The sequence below is a fragment of the Pezoporus flaviventris genome, unplaced genomic scaffold, assembly GCF_033815535.1.
Source record: "Pezoporus flaviventris isolate CSIRO_AGI_PZ_B2104156 unplaced genomic scaffold, CSIRO_AGI_Pfla_v1 ptg000007l, whole genome shotgun sequence".
Classification (NCBI taxonomy): Eukaryota; Metazoa; Chordata; class Aves; order Psittaciformes; family Psittacidae; genus Pezoporus; species Pezoporus flaviventris.
The window spans coordinates 59,505,001-59,522,341 of NW_026892555.1; the positions used below are offsets into that span (position 1 = coordinate 59,505,001).

General features: G+C 38.1%; 1 protein-coding gene across 1 annotated transcript in view; it reads left to right on the forward strand.

Annotated features, from left to right (window-relative positions):
* The window catches only part of ZNF407 (zinc finger protein 407), a 339,001-nt gene that overhangs the window by 202,760 nt on the left and 118,900 nt on the right, over window positions 1-17,341 (forward strand). Inside the window, exons 6-7 of the mRNA XM_061448907.1 lie at window positions 3,269-3,352; window positions 11,767-11,887. Of these exons, the coding sequence (XP_061304891.1) occupies window positions 3,269-3,352; window positions 11,767-11,887 (205 nt within the window). The remainder of the gene's footprint in view (window positions 1-3,268; window positions 3,353-11,766; window positions 11,888-17,341) is intronic.

Below are 17,341 nucleotides of genomic sequence, written 5' to 3' on the forward strand. Positions count from 1 at the left end.
TAATATGGATTTTTGTTGTTAGGTCTTGTAGTCTGCACCATAATGAGAGATAGGGGACAGTGGCTGTTTTCTAATAGAAAATAAAGGATTGGTTTCCATGTCTTTCTACATTTGAATGCAAAATGGCACACTTGAAACTAATTCAAGTTGTTAAGAAAAGGACCATTTTCTATTGCATTTCTGCTGTCATATAAACATGGCAAGTTAGATCAGCCCCCTGTACAGCAAGTGAAATATTGCCTTTACATTTTCCTCAAAGTTAAAAATTTGCAAATTCTGAAGTTGAAATGATAAAATTGTTAAGCGTATCCAGAAGAATGTAAAATACATCTATGCATCAATACATGCCCATAACATCAAATGAAATATTGTGTCTACATATGAGGGATTCAACCCGTAGCAAGCTTCAAGGCTAAGAAATGTTCTGCAGTTGAACTTAAAGTCACAGGTGATGAAGTTTCCTCTGTGTATTTGTATGGATATAGGTATTTGTGCATATACCATGATACACATACAACTAAGGTAATTAATTTGTTAATGCACCTGGAAATGAACACTGCAAAAAATCAAATGCAGGACCACCTTTCCTGAGTTTAACAGGGGCCAAGTCTCCTCCAGTCTCTTGTTTCCACACCCAAACCCTTGCTGGCTCCCTCAAGAGCTCCCTCCCTGCCGGCATGAGAGCTCCCAGATCTGACCTAGAGGAGTGCGGAATATTTACCTGGCAAATCATTTTATAGGATGGATCAATTTCCCCATTTTCAAGCTGTGGTTAGTTTTGATTCATTTCTCTGTGGTTCAAAAAGGTGTTCCAAAAGCCCAAATATAAGCTACCCAGTAAATCTATGAGCTTACAAAGATGCTGTGGGTACTCTGTGTCCTTAATAATGTATAAAGCTGCAGGCCATACTGAAGTCTGCTCCTAGATGTTAAACACAACATGAGCTAATTTATGACAATATAGAGATGATGAGCAATTTCTTGGTAGGCATGGAACAGCATTTAACTTTAAAGTGTGAATTTTATGCTGGGGTGTTAGGCATTACAGCTAGTTAGAAAGATTTATACTTAAAATTGATTAATTAATTAAATTAATATTTAATTATAATTAAGCATTATATGTAATCCTATTTTTCTTTGCTATTTTGATGAAGTGCTACATGCTGACAACCCTGATTTTTAAGAAAATAATAAAAAGATTTTTTTTTTAAAGAAAGAAATGCAGAAATCTGTGTAACAGTTATGTATAACCTCAGCAATAATGCAAGTGATAAACATTTTGCAGTAAAACTCAGACTTCGTTGCATCATTTAGTACAAGTGCATTCTTCATATGATTGTCAGGATAGGTTTCCATTCCGCCTTTTCTAGTTTGTATTCTGGGGGGCGTTTGGTTTTGGTTTGTATTCTGGGGGGGGGGGTGTTGGTTGGTTTTGGTTGGTTGGTTGGTTTATTGCAAGGGGAGGTTGTTAGTTTTTTAAATGAAATTATAATCAAAGATGTCTAGAACTGACTCCTAAGAAGAGGCACTGAAATTATTTTGCTCCTTAGATACCGTCTTGGAATAATCTCATCACTGGACCAAATTTGCAAAAAAAAAAATCCCCAAATCCTGTAAAATTTGAGTCTGCATTTCATGAGCAGATTTGGGTACAGCAAACAGCAAACAAAAATATGCCATTTGCTGAAATGGAGAAGAATATGTGCCTACCACATTTCATTACCTAGCTAGCTGGTGGAGGTCAATCAGCATTTTTATGATCCCATTTTAGTGGCAGGTATCAGGCTGCCCTGGAAACTTCAAAGGAATTGTTTTCCCACTTGCAGTATGGGGCCCAGGGACTCCTGCACTGCAATGACTGGAGTGAGGAGGTGGGGTTCCTCTGGGGTTCCATCCAGGCAGTAGTGGGAGAGGGCATCTGTTTTCTGCAGTGCTCTCTGGGGAGGTCCCACTCACAAGATGGTCTCTGGCATCCGAAGTTAACCGAGGCACTGTGCTTTCCCAGCCAGTCTGTGTATTAGCATGCCTGGCTATGTGGGAGCAAACGACATGGGGGTTTCCATCCCTCTGTCTTCACAGGAGGAGTGGGTAATTTGACACTCGACCTCCTAACCCAGCTGTCTTTTGTAGAAACTAAATTTCGTTCCCCACGGGGGAAGAATTTGAAGGAGACTTAGTTTCAATGGGTTTCGTATCATAGCCCCACCAGCCCTCTCTCCGCTCTGGTGCTGTGAAAGGAGACAATTTGGCTCCAAATGACTAATGCGGTTCCTTTTTAAGAAAATATTTTTAAAGTTTCGGCCTTATCAGAGGTTATTGAGTCTATATCTGAGGTTAGAGTTATTAATTCATAATGACCTTCCATGTGGCCTTCCTGGGCTGAGGTTGCTCTGTATGTTAGCGCGTACTGAGTAAAACTATTGCTGCGAAATGATAGACTGTGTTTGTAGACAACAGGGCAAAATCCTAGGTTCTATTAAAAAAATAAAATAAAATTGCTAAGAGAGCATTTCCACACTTTTAATGAGTATTGAGCTTGCCAAAATCTCTCAAATTGGTCCAGAGGTTTGGAATGAAGAATTATCATTTGAAGACGAACAATACGAGTTCTGCTGTAATTTCAGTAGCAATCCCCAGACCTGTTTTCTTTCTGTCATAAAAACTTTAGAAACATAAACAGTGCTGAATTGCCACTGGTACTGAATAATGTGGCTTTTATTGTTGTCTGGGCTCTTCTGTATATTCAAGAAAATAATTTAATACTGATTAATAAATGGAAGGTAACTAAAGATGACTGTGATCGAGTCTGTTGAAAATTTCTCAGTACCCTTAATTTGTTAGTAAATTCAATATATTTTATTTAAGCAGAATCATATATACAGCATATTAACTTTTTTTCCAGGCAATCTTTACTCAGCACAGAAAGGCCAGATGTATGGGAATTGTAAAAAATCAGGATATGCATAAAAACTGTTCAAGTGCATAAAGCAGCCCCATCTGGAAGACATCTAACAGAAATGAAGTTGTACAAAACCATTCCATTGATAATAAAGCTAATTTTTATGGGTCTGACAAGTATGTAATTATGTTCAGTGGTGCTTTTCAGATTTTATCACAGTCAATAAACCGCAGTGGTAATTTCATTCCCATTTGACATATTTACATGGAAACATTTGATTGGAGGAATTAGTAACCCTGAAAGCCTTGATAGATATGTTTTAATGATCTGTGACCTCCGCAGTCCCTCATCTGTTTATTGTTGCAACAGGCGAGAAGTCGTTCCTCTGTGACCTTTGTGGCTTTGCCGGCGGGACACGTCATGCCCTCACCAAGCATCGGCGGCAGCACACAGGTCAGTAAAGCTGTCTTTACTCTTTGCTGTATTTTTTCCAGCAAGGGAGTCCCTCTACACTGGGGAGTAACGCAAGTCAAATAGCATGTTACAGCACAAATAATACATCGGCTCATTGTTTACTTTGTTTTCTCTCATTTTTCTGTAAAATAGGCATGTCCAAGATCTGCATCTTAGCTGGGAGTTTGAGTAATTGGTTGAGGGGCAGTAGGGGGTATTTTTGGTGTTTTTTTCTGAAGGAAGTAGAATTGCAAAGACCGGCTTTCTTCTTTAGATGAATACAAAGTCTACTACTATTTTTTTTTTCTGAGGCCCAAATAGATTACCTACTGTGAAGATTTTGCAAGAGTCTGCTAGAATGTCTCTGGGTGAAAATTAGAGGCTACATATAGATTAATCCATTATTTTGGACTGAGACATAGTTGAAAGCTAGTGTTGTTTCAGTTGCCCTTTTGTAATTTTAAGATAGTTTGTAATTAATAGGTGCAACTTTAAGAGTTACCACATGGTTGGCATGTAAAGCAGGATTTCTCTCCCAGAATTAGTAAAGCTCTCCTACCACCTGGTTGTTAAAATTTAATATCAGACAAAATTAAATTGGCTCTTATTTCAGAAGACCAGAAAAAGTGTAAGTATTAAACATTTATTAATACATTGTACCTTAATTGTGTTTTTAAGTAGTTCCTTGCAAGTGTTTGATTATTTGAATAGATTTTGTTCAAACAGATGCAGAAGTGTTGCTGCTTAAGCCACTGTAGTTTTTGTTTTACTGACTATCAGGAGGATAATGTAATATCATTGGGAATTGCTGTGTGAGTTAAGTGACCATTGTCTAATGTACAGTGGAAAGAAATGGCAAACAAATGAGACGCTGTAGTTACATCATGAATTTTCCATGGATTTTGTAAAGGAATCTCAGTGGGAGATTTTATTATGTCCCTGAATAAACTAATCTTGATTGAGGACATAGACCATCTAAGTGCGTAATTTCCTGGAGAGCAGCTACTCTCCTCCTTGAGAGCCTGAAGCCATTCTTTCCACCCTGTTTTTGGTTTATTAAAGCAACCATATTTGGAGGAGAGTCTGATGTATTCAAAAAGGTGGGGTTTTCTGTACTGATCAGGCAATATCTTGAAACGGATCAGCTCCCTGTGAGAGTACTGCCACAGTCAGTTCCCATTCACTGCCAGAAGTTTGTATTTTTAAAGTGTCCAGGAAAAGGCATTTAGTAAATATAATAAGTTATCTTGGTAATACTCTCTTTGAATGATAACAGGATCAATTGCAACTACTGGAATGGAAGCCATATGCTTCAACTGTAACTAACGGTTTCCATTTTTTCTGGTGTTTTGAAGAGTTATCACATATTGGCTGAAGTTTACCTAATGTGGGCTAAGAATGAAAATGATTCCTCTTTTTCTTTAGCAGAAATAAATCATTGTTATCAATAGGATGGGAACTACCTTTTGGGGTTTTTTGGCCTGTGTAATTGGCACACTGGTACCACACATGTCTAAGACTCATTGGCATTGCAGCCACACAAATGGTAAATGATCAAGTGGAAGAAATGCATATCTTGTCTTTACTCTTCTGGTCTTTACCTGTTATGTGAGTGCAGATCTGGTTTCTCAGAAACGTAAGCCCTTATTGTTGATTATATATTTATACTTATTTATCATTAGGACACAAGCTGATAGAAAAAAAAAATATTTCCTGGTTTATGTGCAAAATTAGGCTGGAAGTATGGTATGTTCCTGGTGAAAACCTGTCCACGTTTTTGATGACATTTTGCACTTCTTTTGCCAGTATCATAGAGAATTTTGTGCTATGATCACAGGGATTTACAGGTTATAGATCATCAAGCTTGCATATAGCAAGCATAACTTTGTATTTTACGTCAGGAATGGAGGCTCATCATTGCTTTGCTGTTAACATTATACTACACAGGATAGTACCTCAGAGGAAGAGGGATCTGTCTTTCTGTCAGTTATCTGCCTTTCTGGCACAAACAATCAGAAATGATTCTTTGGCAGAAAAATTATCTATAGCTTTTATCTGTTTCAAGGAGAATGATACAATCCACCTTTGCCTGCATTATTGTACTAACATGGGTTCCCTTGCATTTTCATCCAGTGCACAACTTTATCTCAGTCCTTAGTTGCATGCACTCCTCTTTGTACCTGCATAGTTTCTCCTGTGTCCCTAGTTGGCACAATTTTCCCAGAGCAGAATGCCAAAGCAAATTACAATCAGGTTTGAAAAGGATAGGTATCAAAAATAGTCTAAATGGCTTAAATAATTCCCTACTGTGTTACAAGCTGTCTAGGGGGCTGACACAGAACATCTTCCAATCCAAGATTTACTTCTATCACCTGTCAGAGACCCTTGATTCAAGGGCAAATGAGCAAATCCTCACATGTAGTTAAGGAGTCTTAACCAGCTTAACAAGCCTCCTCTCGTCCCAGCCTCAAGGCCTGAGGTGTTCTGACACATCAGAGAAATGTTCAGCTGCTGATAGATATTTGACACAGGAGAGGACGGGCTGCAGGACCAGCCACTTAGACTTTTGATGCCCTTGATTCTTGTGTTTCTTACTTTGTTCCTCTCTTTTCAGATTAGATTATTTTTATGTACCTGAAGAAATACCTTTATCTTGTGAAAGATGCATTTGTCAAAAAGAAGAAAATATTTCAGGGATTGCAAATTATAACGATTTATATAAAAAAAGGCTGGAAGGAACTGTCCCTCGGTCAGTCATGGAGCAAACTGTAGGGACTAATTTGGTAAATAGACTATTATCTGCGGAAGATAACGTTTTTGCTTTTTAAATTAAAAGTAGTACAGGAATGTTAAACTAAAAGAAGAAGCCATTAGTTTTTAAGACTTCACAAATGTTTGTATTTGATTTGATTTGACTTATCAAGAGATCCCTGATATCTCAACAGTCAATGTTTTTATTTTGTGTTACATTTGTAATGTTCTTAATGACTGATCTGCTCTTGTGAGAAGCACATATGTAAATATCAGTAACCCAATCTTCTATTTTGTGTGTTGCATCAATGACAACTTCAAGAGTGGACCAGAGTTTGACCAGAATTTCATCACATTGTAAAGAACACTTGCATCTATCTTCCGTGAATGCTTTGTAGTAGACACTTGTGGCTGCCTAGAATGTGAGAAACTGTCTTGAGAAACTTAGACCGCTTGCAATATCAGCTGGTGCCGTCTGGTAAATCAGGACAAGAACATATATGCTGTAGTTCTGGTGCCTCAATGTGACTGGGAGGAAAATATTTCATCATTTGAGTCATTCTGAAACTATTTTGGTCTTTTTTAAATTAATATTTTGTCCGAGTAAAAAAATCTACCTGATGATAGGAAGATAAATAACATTGCAAATTTTAGTGTAGGCTAAATTTTAAATTAGTTGAATTCCACCAGGAATTGATTATTCAAATTTTATAATAAAAAAGAGTAAATAACCTCCAAAAATCCATGTGCATGGACACACATTAGAAACATATATCATGTCATTTAAATATTTTGCCTTAATCATGATCAACTAGGGAATTGCATAAGAGATTAAAAGCAAACAAGGGTAATTATTTCTGGCTCAAAATGAAAACGTGAAAACATTTAATTCCTAAATATAACATGTCTTCTTTTTATGTTCTTCTTGTTATTGTTCTGCTCGCCTCCTGTGTCTGCTCTGCCTGCCTTTTTATATTGCTCTAGTTTTCCCTTCCTTTACATGTTTTCCAGTAAACTTCCATCTAGTAGCTGGCTTGATCCAGCAGTGCTGATCAGTCACAGCCTGTGTTCTCTTGCATGAAATTCCCTTTTAATGTTGGCTAGTACTCCTACAAATTGCAAAAACCCCATCCTCATCTTCTGCACAATGGCACACTACTTTTTCTTCTTGAGTGTTGTGGTGGAATTTTCCTGGGGATCATAAAAGTACGTTACGGTAGTAGAGCGTTAGAGGGTAAGTACCCTTATTGTGCACAGCAGTTCTATGACAGTCACCCTGAACCTATGGAACTGCTAAGAAAATTGTGTCTTTGTTCAAATATTTTCATGAATTTTTGAACATGGTAGCTTGTATCGTACAGATCAGTGTTTGTATGATTGCTTCTGCTCACTCATTTCAGTCTGGCGCTTCTCAAGACATTTATAGGTCAATGTAATAAAGAAAGAAAATTTAATAATATATGTGTTTTTATCCAGATGAGTGACTCACTTTGTGTTTCTATTTCTCATGTGAACTGCTCTTTGACTTTAATGTGTAGTTACATTACTCGTCATTGAATTTAAAGTATAATGCAGCCTCTTCTCTTCAACGTCCTCACCACAGCTTAAAAAAATTATAATGTTGAATACCACAGAAAACATAGTATAGTATGAAGACATACTGATCTTTTCAGCAAGAGGAGAGGTGAAATTTGAAGAGGATCTGTGCTGTTTTTCCTTTTCCATTTATGCCAACATTTGCAGCAGAGCGTGGAACTTAATAATATCAAACCTTTGGACAGAAATGAGATCTTAAAACTTTCTGCCTAAGAGAAATTGTCCAGTGGACAGTTTTCCTCCCATTTTTGAGAATACAAATGTCAATAATTTCTTGCTATGGAAGACCAACCTCGTGGCATCTAGAGTGTTTCTCATAAGAAGGCAATGTGACAAGGATGTACTTATATTTATATGTCTTTCATACAAAAAACTTGACCAGGCTAAAAGTAAACAGAATTTAATATACTTCGGGCTTTGTTAGCAAGCCTGTAAGTGCCTCTCCAGGAAACAACCTTAACAAATGCAAGAAATAGTTGGAAATAAGGGGAAAAAAATCCTGCAACATGTAAGCAGATGGCTGCATTTTGTGGTCTACTCATTTCTTAGGTCAAATGAAAAAATGAAACTTATAGTATTCTTGCTGTGCTGCTCAACACATCATGTGAAAGACAAATAGGACTAAAAGCAATAGCTCCCTGTTGAGACAACCAGGGTAAGATTTCTTCCATCTTATTAAGATTCTGATTAGTTACTCAAGACTTCCAAATTGAAGGCACCGTATGATTTTATTTTTTTCCCCTTCATTTATGTGAAAGCTGGATACTCAGTAGCACATTCATATAGGCGCTGTATATAACCTATAGGTAAAAATTGCCTGGAGAGTCATGATTATAAATAAAAATTTCATTTTGCTATCCACAACTCAACATCTGTCACCAGATTCATATTTTTTTTTGTTATTGTTTTATTACATTTTTACTTTAAAATGTACATGTTAAGTACATAACTGCACAGATAAATTTATAATTGCGGTGAGGTGTGCTCTGTGTCCTAAAAAGCTCATCACCAAATACAGGGAACTCAAAAAAGGTAAAATCAGAGAAAAGAGGAAGAAGGAAAGAAAGAGAAAGCTGTAATTTGTGTGTGTGTGCTGGAGGTGAGGTTCCTTGCTCTTGGAATGTGTGTACTTCCTTTCCCCCTCCCCTTCAGAGCTTGCTGAACGTTGGGTCATTTTGGGGCACCTATCTTTCTTTTTGGTGGGATTTGTTATTGATAAAGTGAGAGATGGTGAAGCATGAGCAAGTCTTCTATAATGGTAAGGTGTGTGGGAGGTTAGTTTGGGTTTTGTTTACCTTTATTAATCCTTAAATACATAGACTTTGTCCTTAATGACACATTCTTGGATGCACTATTTTATAGTTATGACATATTGTTGTTTAAAAAATAGTCAATATTGCTTTTTTTGATTTGTATTGTTTTAATTTTGTATTAATTAGATCTTTGGGGGTGGGGGGAATCCCCCTGGAATATTTAATAGCAGCCCCTATAAAAATGAAATTAAGTTTGTTGCTTGAAATGTCTGGGGGCAGGAAGAGGGGAAGGAAAATTGGGACACAAAGACAGACAACGAGCATTCTGGCCAAAAGATAAGGAAGATAGAAAAAACTTAAATGAATGGTTCTGTGGAAAAACTGAAACCGATAAATGCTGCTATACTGCTGCTGTAGCTAATACACTCTTCAACACCCCCAGCCTAAAGAAGTACCTATTTTTTTTTATAAAAATAAATACTTTTTCCCTTGTGCAGCTGCCAAGAGTCACAGGCCAAGCTAGGCAGTCTTTTTCCTCCCAGTTCAGTTGGCTTTTGTTGCGTGGTGGTGCCGTGATGTGTTTTCTGTCAGGTGAGATTTACACATAGTCCACTTGAGAGGAGCAGTTAGCCACAAGGATTTCCTAAGCAGAACCTTCATGGAGCAGTGGGCAAGGATTACAATTTTTCTTCTGGTCACAACAGAATTTGCATACCGTTCCGGCTTCCACAGGCCCTGCCTCAGCACAGCAGCACCTTTACCAGACACACCCTCCCCCGAATGACAAACTAAAAATCGTCATTCAGTTCAGATCTGCTCTTTATATTTTTACAAGGGGCAAGTTGGCAAGGTTCTAATGCATTTTACATGAAAGCAGTTAAAATAAGTATGTATGTTATCTAAAATACCTGTGGCTTTACTACTTAGGCTTGAAAATGTTGCTATCTTCTTTAATACTAGAAGATAAAATAAATCAGTCACAGGAAATCTTCAGTTCAAGAACAGGTTACGTTGCTAGGGAGTCTATGGCCTCCCAGAGAGTTTAATTGAAGCAGCAGCCAGTAGCGTTCAAGCTGCTGGGAGAATCAGCTTCTCCAGAGCAGAGAGTCAGTGTCTGACAAGAAAACCTCGTTTGGGGCAGGAAAGACATACTTTCTAACAGTCTCAATTTGTCCAGCATAGAGGCTTCTGCATTGTGTCCTGCCCCTTCACATTTCCTTGTCCCATGAAACAATAAATGAAAAATAGCGGCTGAATATTCTCTCCAGCAGCAATTATTCCAAATCTTTATGGAGCTTTCAGAAGCTGCTCTGTTATCCTTCCATAGAGCATTAAGGGCTTTTCAGGCCTGAAGACCTTTCATTTCTTTTTCCCTTTGGATGAAAAAAAAAACAAACCCGAGCATTCTCCAAGGATGAAAAATACAGATTTCCAATTTTTTCTCAGAATTCTGGCAGAATCTTTTTAGAAGTCTTGAATATCTCATACTTTAAGAAGGCTTGAAAAAATCTGGATTGGAGGAATGGCCACTTGGGAGTGGTCTTTTGCTAGCAATATGTCTTCTGCTCATGGTCTCCTTTCACTCTGAAGAGCTGCAAATTGTAGCTGCTAAGAAGCTTAGGCTTCAGTTTTGAAACTGCCTATTCTAGACCTCTACAGTCTGCAAGGTCGTTGCCCATCCCTAGCAGTTTTATTCAGACTTCTTGAGATCTTGATTCATTACGTAGTCTTTAGGATAAATATTTCTGAGGGTTTGCACAATGCAGTCAAGATCACCTAAGTTAGGAACTGCCTTTTGTCTTCTGCATGCAAAAAGAAAACTGTTTCCTCCCTAAATGGTAATTACATGTGCCTGTAAGCCACGCAAAATATTTCTGGAGCAACCAGTTGGGAAAATGGGATACAGGTTTCTTAGCCAGGCATCACAGCATGTGTATCTGTTATGAGATTTTGTCTTAGTGTCTTCTAAGGGGTGGACCCTTCTGCTGGAAGGAAAAATACTCTTTTCACGTAACGATTTATAAGCTAGAGATTTTTATCTTTTTTCAACTAATAGTCCTCTAGAAATTTTCAGTGCAGTTGCACATTCGGCAGAGAGGTTGAAGTTTTGTCTTCTGAAAATATTATTGTCCTACTCTAGGTTTAGTGATTTGGGATGTGGGGGAGTGGGGTGTGTGTTCATTAACCTTTCAAGTCCTGCTGAAATTGGCCCACTGTTCAGAAAAGATTCATGGGGGCAGAAGGATAGTAAGCAAAAGAGGGGGAATAGAGCACTGAGTTCTGGTTCATATTCTCTGTCCTGGTATTATTTAATAGATAAGATGAAAAAATCCAGGACTAGAGACAAACAAAAAGACACTTTTCCCATTGAGATGTTCCTTTCTGAGCCAGAACTGAATACAAGCCTCAGACTGATTTCTCACTTTCTGTCTCCAGCAGTGTTGCTTTCAGGGCTGTTCATAGGCCCAGCTTCAACAGAAAGTGTAGGGTGAAAGGAATGCCTGTTACCTGGTGATGATATTGGCAAGAAATAAGGCCCGGTATCATGGTTACCCTGTTTCAGTGCAGTTCTTTCTCCTTTTTGCTGCTGTGTAACACCACATGGGAAGTCATCTGGCTACTGATATGTATATGTCACAGTGAGAATAGTATTTTGCAATTAATAAATGGCATTTGGAAATCAATTTTGTATTTGTGGTTGTTATATGTACCTGGACTAAGATCTTTCTCAGGGGATATGCCAGAAATTTAGACTTGTCTTCATTTTCTGCTGATGAAAGCTGATAACGCATATCTTCTCTTGTCATCTTGTAGGAGAGAAACCATTCAAATGTGATGAGTGTAACTTCGCTTCCACAACACAATCGCATCTGACACGACATAAGCGTGTCCATACTGGAGAAAAGCCTTACAGATGTCCCTGGTGTGACTACAGGTAATGAGTCATTAAGTAAAGCATGATGAGAGAAGGGTTAAGGTGATCAGATGAGGTTCATTTGAAGTCACCAATAAAAATATATTGTCATTAAAACACCATCAGGGCAGCAGTAATTGCATATTAAATTAGGAGCTAAATTTAAAAACTTAGTCTTCAGGATTTAGGTATTACTTTATAAAGAAGAACAATTGATGGGAAACCTTTTCCTGGTAACACTGCCATGCTAATGTTGACTGTTTCACAGCTGCTCTAGTGCCTGTTAGAATTCTCCATGGTGAGGCCACTTCTCTGCATTGCCTTTTCAAATCAGTTACAGTTTTGAAATTTTTCTCGGTTGAATTGCAACCATTTCACCAAGAAAGAAAAAGTTCCCTAAAAGGCTTAGCAGCCTAAATACTCACCAGACACTTATTAGACTGGGAAGCAACTGGAGCTAGTTACACTGCTGCAGAGTCTTGGTGTTCTGCTCCAGTTTTCCTTATCTGTGCCAGCAGGGTGTTTGGATGACAGTTGGCCATAGTCTTGGTTGCGTGGCAGAGTGTCCCATGCTGCACCACTAAACCCCATCCTGTTAGGGCACCAGATTCAAAAATCGCATGAACAGACAGTTAAGATTACTTCTGGTTCTCATCTCATGTGTCTTTAGTTCATCATCAACACTTATGAAATTATCTCACATTGCCTCTTAAATGATTTTTACCCTTCTTAAACATACTTCTACAATTTGTAATACCTTAATACATTACAGCGAGGTGGCTACTCTATGTGTACAGTAAAGGAATGCATAGAAGTTATTCATGAGGAATTTCCAAGAGTCGATGTTCAAAAAGTTTTTACAAAATCAGTATTATATTTGATATATGGCATATGATTATGTAATTAGATGCATGTGCTGTGATACATGCATGCAAGAGGAGAAAGTTAAACATTTGATTATACCACTACAGCATTTTTTACTTTCTTTTAGTGCTGAGCATACAACTATAATGTTCTTTTAGTATGAGTTTTAATGTAGTTTCCTGAAACAAGATTATATAGCAAAACCTAGCCACTCTCATAATACCTGGGTTTATGCTATTTACAAGCTACTGTACAGAAAGCTCCTATACGTAAAGCTTCTGCAGTGATCAAGCTGTTACTCTGCAAAATCTTTTGTTGCATTGGTTTGTATGTGTGGAGCAAATGTTCTGTGAACTCTTCTGTATTGAGCACACATTACATTACTGGCTAGAACTGCAGGGAACTGAATTTTACAATCTTGGCTGGGGGGAGCTTCCATTTCTGTGCTGCTACCTTAACGTTCCCCCTGGTTTGGGGGGTTTGTTTGGGGTTTTTTACTGTTGTTTGCTTTTCTAATAGAAGCGTTTCTGTAAGCTTCAGTAAGTCATCTAAGAGAGATGGTTTTGTGTTTGTTAGACTGGTTGCATTAAAAGGTCTGTGTTGAGTAAAAAGCGTATAAGCAACTGTGTAACATGATGTGCTGCGCTGAAGGTAAAAGGAGTGCCGTCTTTGATGCTACATATCAATTTTGCAGTCATCCATTTTAATCATAGAATCAGCTAGGTTGGAAAAGACCTTTAAGATCATCAAGTCCAACCTTTACCCCAGGACTTCCTGACCACCACTAAACCATGTCACTGAGGGCCTCATCTACGTGGTTTTTGAATATTTCCAGGGACAGTGACCCCACCACTTCCCTGGACAGCCTGTTCCAATGCTTGAGCACTCTTTCAGTAAATAATTTTTTCCTAATACCCGGCCTAAACCTCCTCTGTCACAGCTTGAGGCTGTTACCTCTTGTCCTATCACTTGTTAAGTGGGAGACCAGCCACCTCCTCTCTCCATCTTCCTTTCAGGTAGCTATAGAGGGCGATAAGGTCCCCTCTGAGTCTCCTCTTCTCCAGACTAAACAATCCCAGTTCCCTCAGCCACTCCTCATAAGACTTGTGCTCCAGACCCTTCACCTTCTTCATTGCCCTCCTCTGGACCCGCTACAGCAACTCAGTATCTCTCTTGGAGTGAGAGGCCCAGATCTGAACTTAGTACTTGAGATGCAGCTAACAAACCATGCCAATTGGAAACAATAGTCCTATTGCAGAACTAGGTAATGAGGGGTGGGTTGTGGTGGGTTTGAGTTCCTGGCTTGGAAGACCCCAGAGACTGGGAGCTTTGTAGATGTGAATCAGTTTGCAGTTTGGGATTTGTTACACACATGCAATGAATAGATGCAATTCCCTCAGTAAAACAAAATGCATAACTTTAATTCTCTGTTAGTGGAAGGCAGGAGATAATTTTTCTTTGGATAGAATTTTCTGTATGGGATAGAAATTCCAAGTGATGACAAGTTTTTTACTAGTATTTTATTATACTGGAGATTATTAGAGAAGAAGCAAGCATAACTTTATCAGGCTTAACAAGAAATCTCTGAGCATCCCCTGCCTCTATATTATTGAAATATAAATGTTTCATGGTAATAGGGTGTTAGTTTCCATCCCTTGCAGGCCAGTTTTGACCTAATCTTTGGAAGGTGATCTCTACAGATACCAGCTGATGAAGCTTTGATTCTGCAGGAAATTTGTTCTGAGCTCAGCTGAAAAACATCTGGCAGGGATGCAGAAATCAGAGCTGTGGCACTGCTGCAAGTTCATAGAGGCAGTGAGGCACTGCGTAACTGCAGAGGAGCCAGTAGAAGAGTTGCTGTGTTTATTAGCCCAGCAGTCCTGCATGTGCTGGCCAGTTTCCACAGTCCTGGGATATTAGCCAGCCATGTTGGCAACTCTGGTTTTTACTCTCTACCCACCTCTCTCTTTTTTTTTTTTCCTTTTTTTCCTCTTTTTTTTTTTTTTTTGTTCTAAAATATAATTTAAAGGGAATCACATGTTGCCTCCTTGTCAGCTTACCCAGTACTATCTCTTTTCATGGCTAGGTATTAGCACTTCTGTAAATAATGTTCTTTGTACCAGTTCAGCAGATGGCATGTACTCTTGCAAGTGTCACCTACAGAAACATAAACCCGAGATTCTAAAATCTCCTGACCTAGTGATAAAATTCACCCCCATTGTAGAGTTTGAGTTCTCGCCGTGGTGCTTTCAGCTCAGCCCTTGCACTGTAAGTTCGTCCAGACTATTTCAGATGTTGCTGTTTAGTGTTGCTTGGCAACTGCAGACTCTTTAATGACCCTCGTAGTTTCAGCGAGGTGAATATTTCTCCTTTTGTGTACGGATATGGAGTATTGTTAGTGCTACCATAAAGTCTCCTTTCACTGATGGGTGAAGTCATCTCTCTGTTCTGCAAAGTAGTTCAAGACACTTGAATTAAAAGAGTATCTAAATACAAGGCACTCTAATTATTCCTGTTCAGCTCATCAGTGCTCAGAGGGTTCTTAGGGATTCCTGATTTCAAGCTTTTCAATTCCTCAGGAGGAAATTGTGAACAATCATCCTGCAAAAACTCTTGCCAGTATAGTGAGTGAAAGGCTAGCTAACCCTGGCTAGAAGTACAGAAAGAAAGGCTATTAAAAGAAACTAATCTGAATTTAGTAACTGGTATGAAAATCTGGATCACCTGGGACTGGACAGGCACCTAGAAATTATTAGGTTTTGGGTTTGTTTGGGTTTCTTTTTTTTTTTTTTTCTCTTGTTTAGCAGCAAAATCTGAAGTGGAATAGGCACTAAGATACCATGGGAAAAAGATTGATTTTGGCTGCATGGAACAGAAAAGGGAATTTATTCCCTGTATAACCCACAGCATGAGCAATTCTTTCCTTAGCTAGGAAAATACATGAATGGGTATGGGTTTTTGAAGTGATTAATAAACCTAGCATTTTTAGCTCACAAATATCTTCTGAAATGTATGCATATTCCAAAAAGAAAATGGAAGATTTTGTGCATTTTATAATCTGTGCTTACGGTTCTACTTAAATATTCTTTACAATATTACCTTCAACCTCTACTTTTTGAACTGTGACCACTTGATCTTTTTTCTTGTCTATATCTTTTGTATATTGATAACTCAGAAACATTTGCTTTTCTGTATGTGGCTTTTAGTAACAACTGTAATTTGAAATTGTATTTTCAGCCTAGTTTTTAAAATTGGATTTCTTTGAAAGAAGAAAAATATCTATCCATAAATATAAAAATTTGCTTGTTGATATTTTTTCATGTTTGTGTTTTCAATATAGGTTTGCCTTATTTAGATAAAAGTGCACAAAATTTTCCTTTGCATTTATTTTTCAAATCACACAGCATATCTCTCCATTCCTAAATCAGTGTGCTTTGTCATGCAAAAATATTCATTCACTCCTAATGAATGTCCAACATAATTTTATCATACAGAATTAGTCCCATAGGGCCCTGCACCACCATTACATATGCAATGCTTTTTTTAATATTTCTTAGTCATTTAAAAAAGATGTGTTATGTGGCTGAACTTTACAGATTACGTAATCCTAGAGTTATGCTGACAAGAATATTGTTTGCATTTGGTAATGGGCACAGAGTGTAGTCACAAGCTATACAACCTCCAGAAACTGGAGGAACTTCAACGGATTTCTAAATCTGTTGGTTGTATAGTCGATGGCCAGAGTTTCTAAACCTGCAACACACTTAGGCACCTAAATTTAACCTGATTTCACAAGCGCTAAACTCCCCTAAGTCAGGTGATGTCAATGAATTATGCAGATATACAGCATTTTCAAAAACTGAACTGGGTTTATGCATGTGTCTGAAGTAAATAATTAGGAATCTCATTTTAGTCATATGTTAGGCTTTAAATTCAACTCCCATTGGTACTGACTTTCCATGTAACTATCGCAACTGCTCAAGTAAGTAATAAATTATGTTCGCAGTGTGTGTGTGAGGGGGATTTTTTGATAAAAAATGGGTCTGGATTACATTGTTTTGCAGTAAAACCATGGGGGCAAAAGGCAGATCCCTGCTTTACTTGCATAATCAAATTTGCTGGAGTTCAGGGCTCAGGGGGAGCACTGGCATAGTTTTGTAATACAGAAACGGTATTGCTACAACTTTGACCATTGAGAGTGTGCGACAGGTATAATGTTAATGTACTTTGTGCCATCCTTGCGCTGTAATTAAACAAAATTACTTTTGATTTCTCAGGGAATTCACTGTATGTTCATTTTGCATAGAGTATCCATGGCAGTGAGGGGAAGAAGGGAGTGGAGGGCAACATCCAGGGGATTGGTGGTGTTCTGCAGCACAGATAAGAGCGTTTAGAACAGCCACGCCAGCAAAACAGCATTCATTCCATAAATACACCTTTCTGTAAAGTATGTGTCTTGTGAAGGATGTCTGACAAGACTGAGAATAGATAGCATACATTTTTAATATAATTATGTAAACTAAAATAAATATTTTACATTTATTATGCATAATACAATAATTAGACAACATTCTGTAAGGGATTATGGCATCTGAAATTCCAACTGCGGAA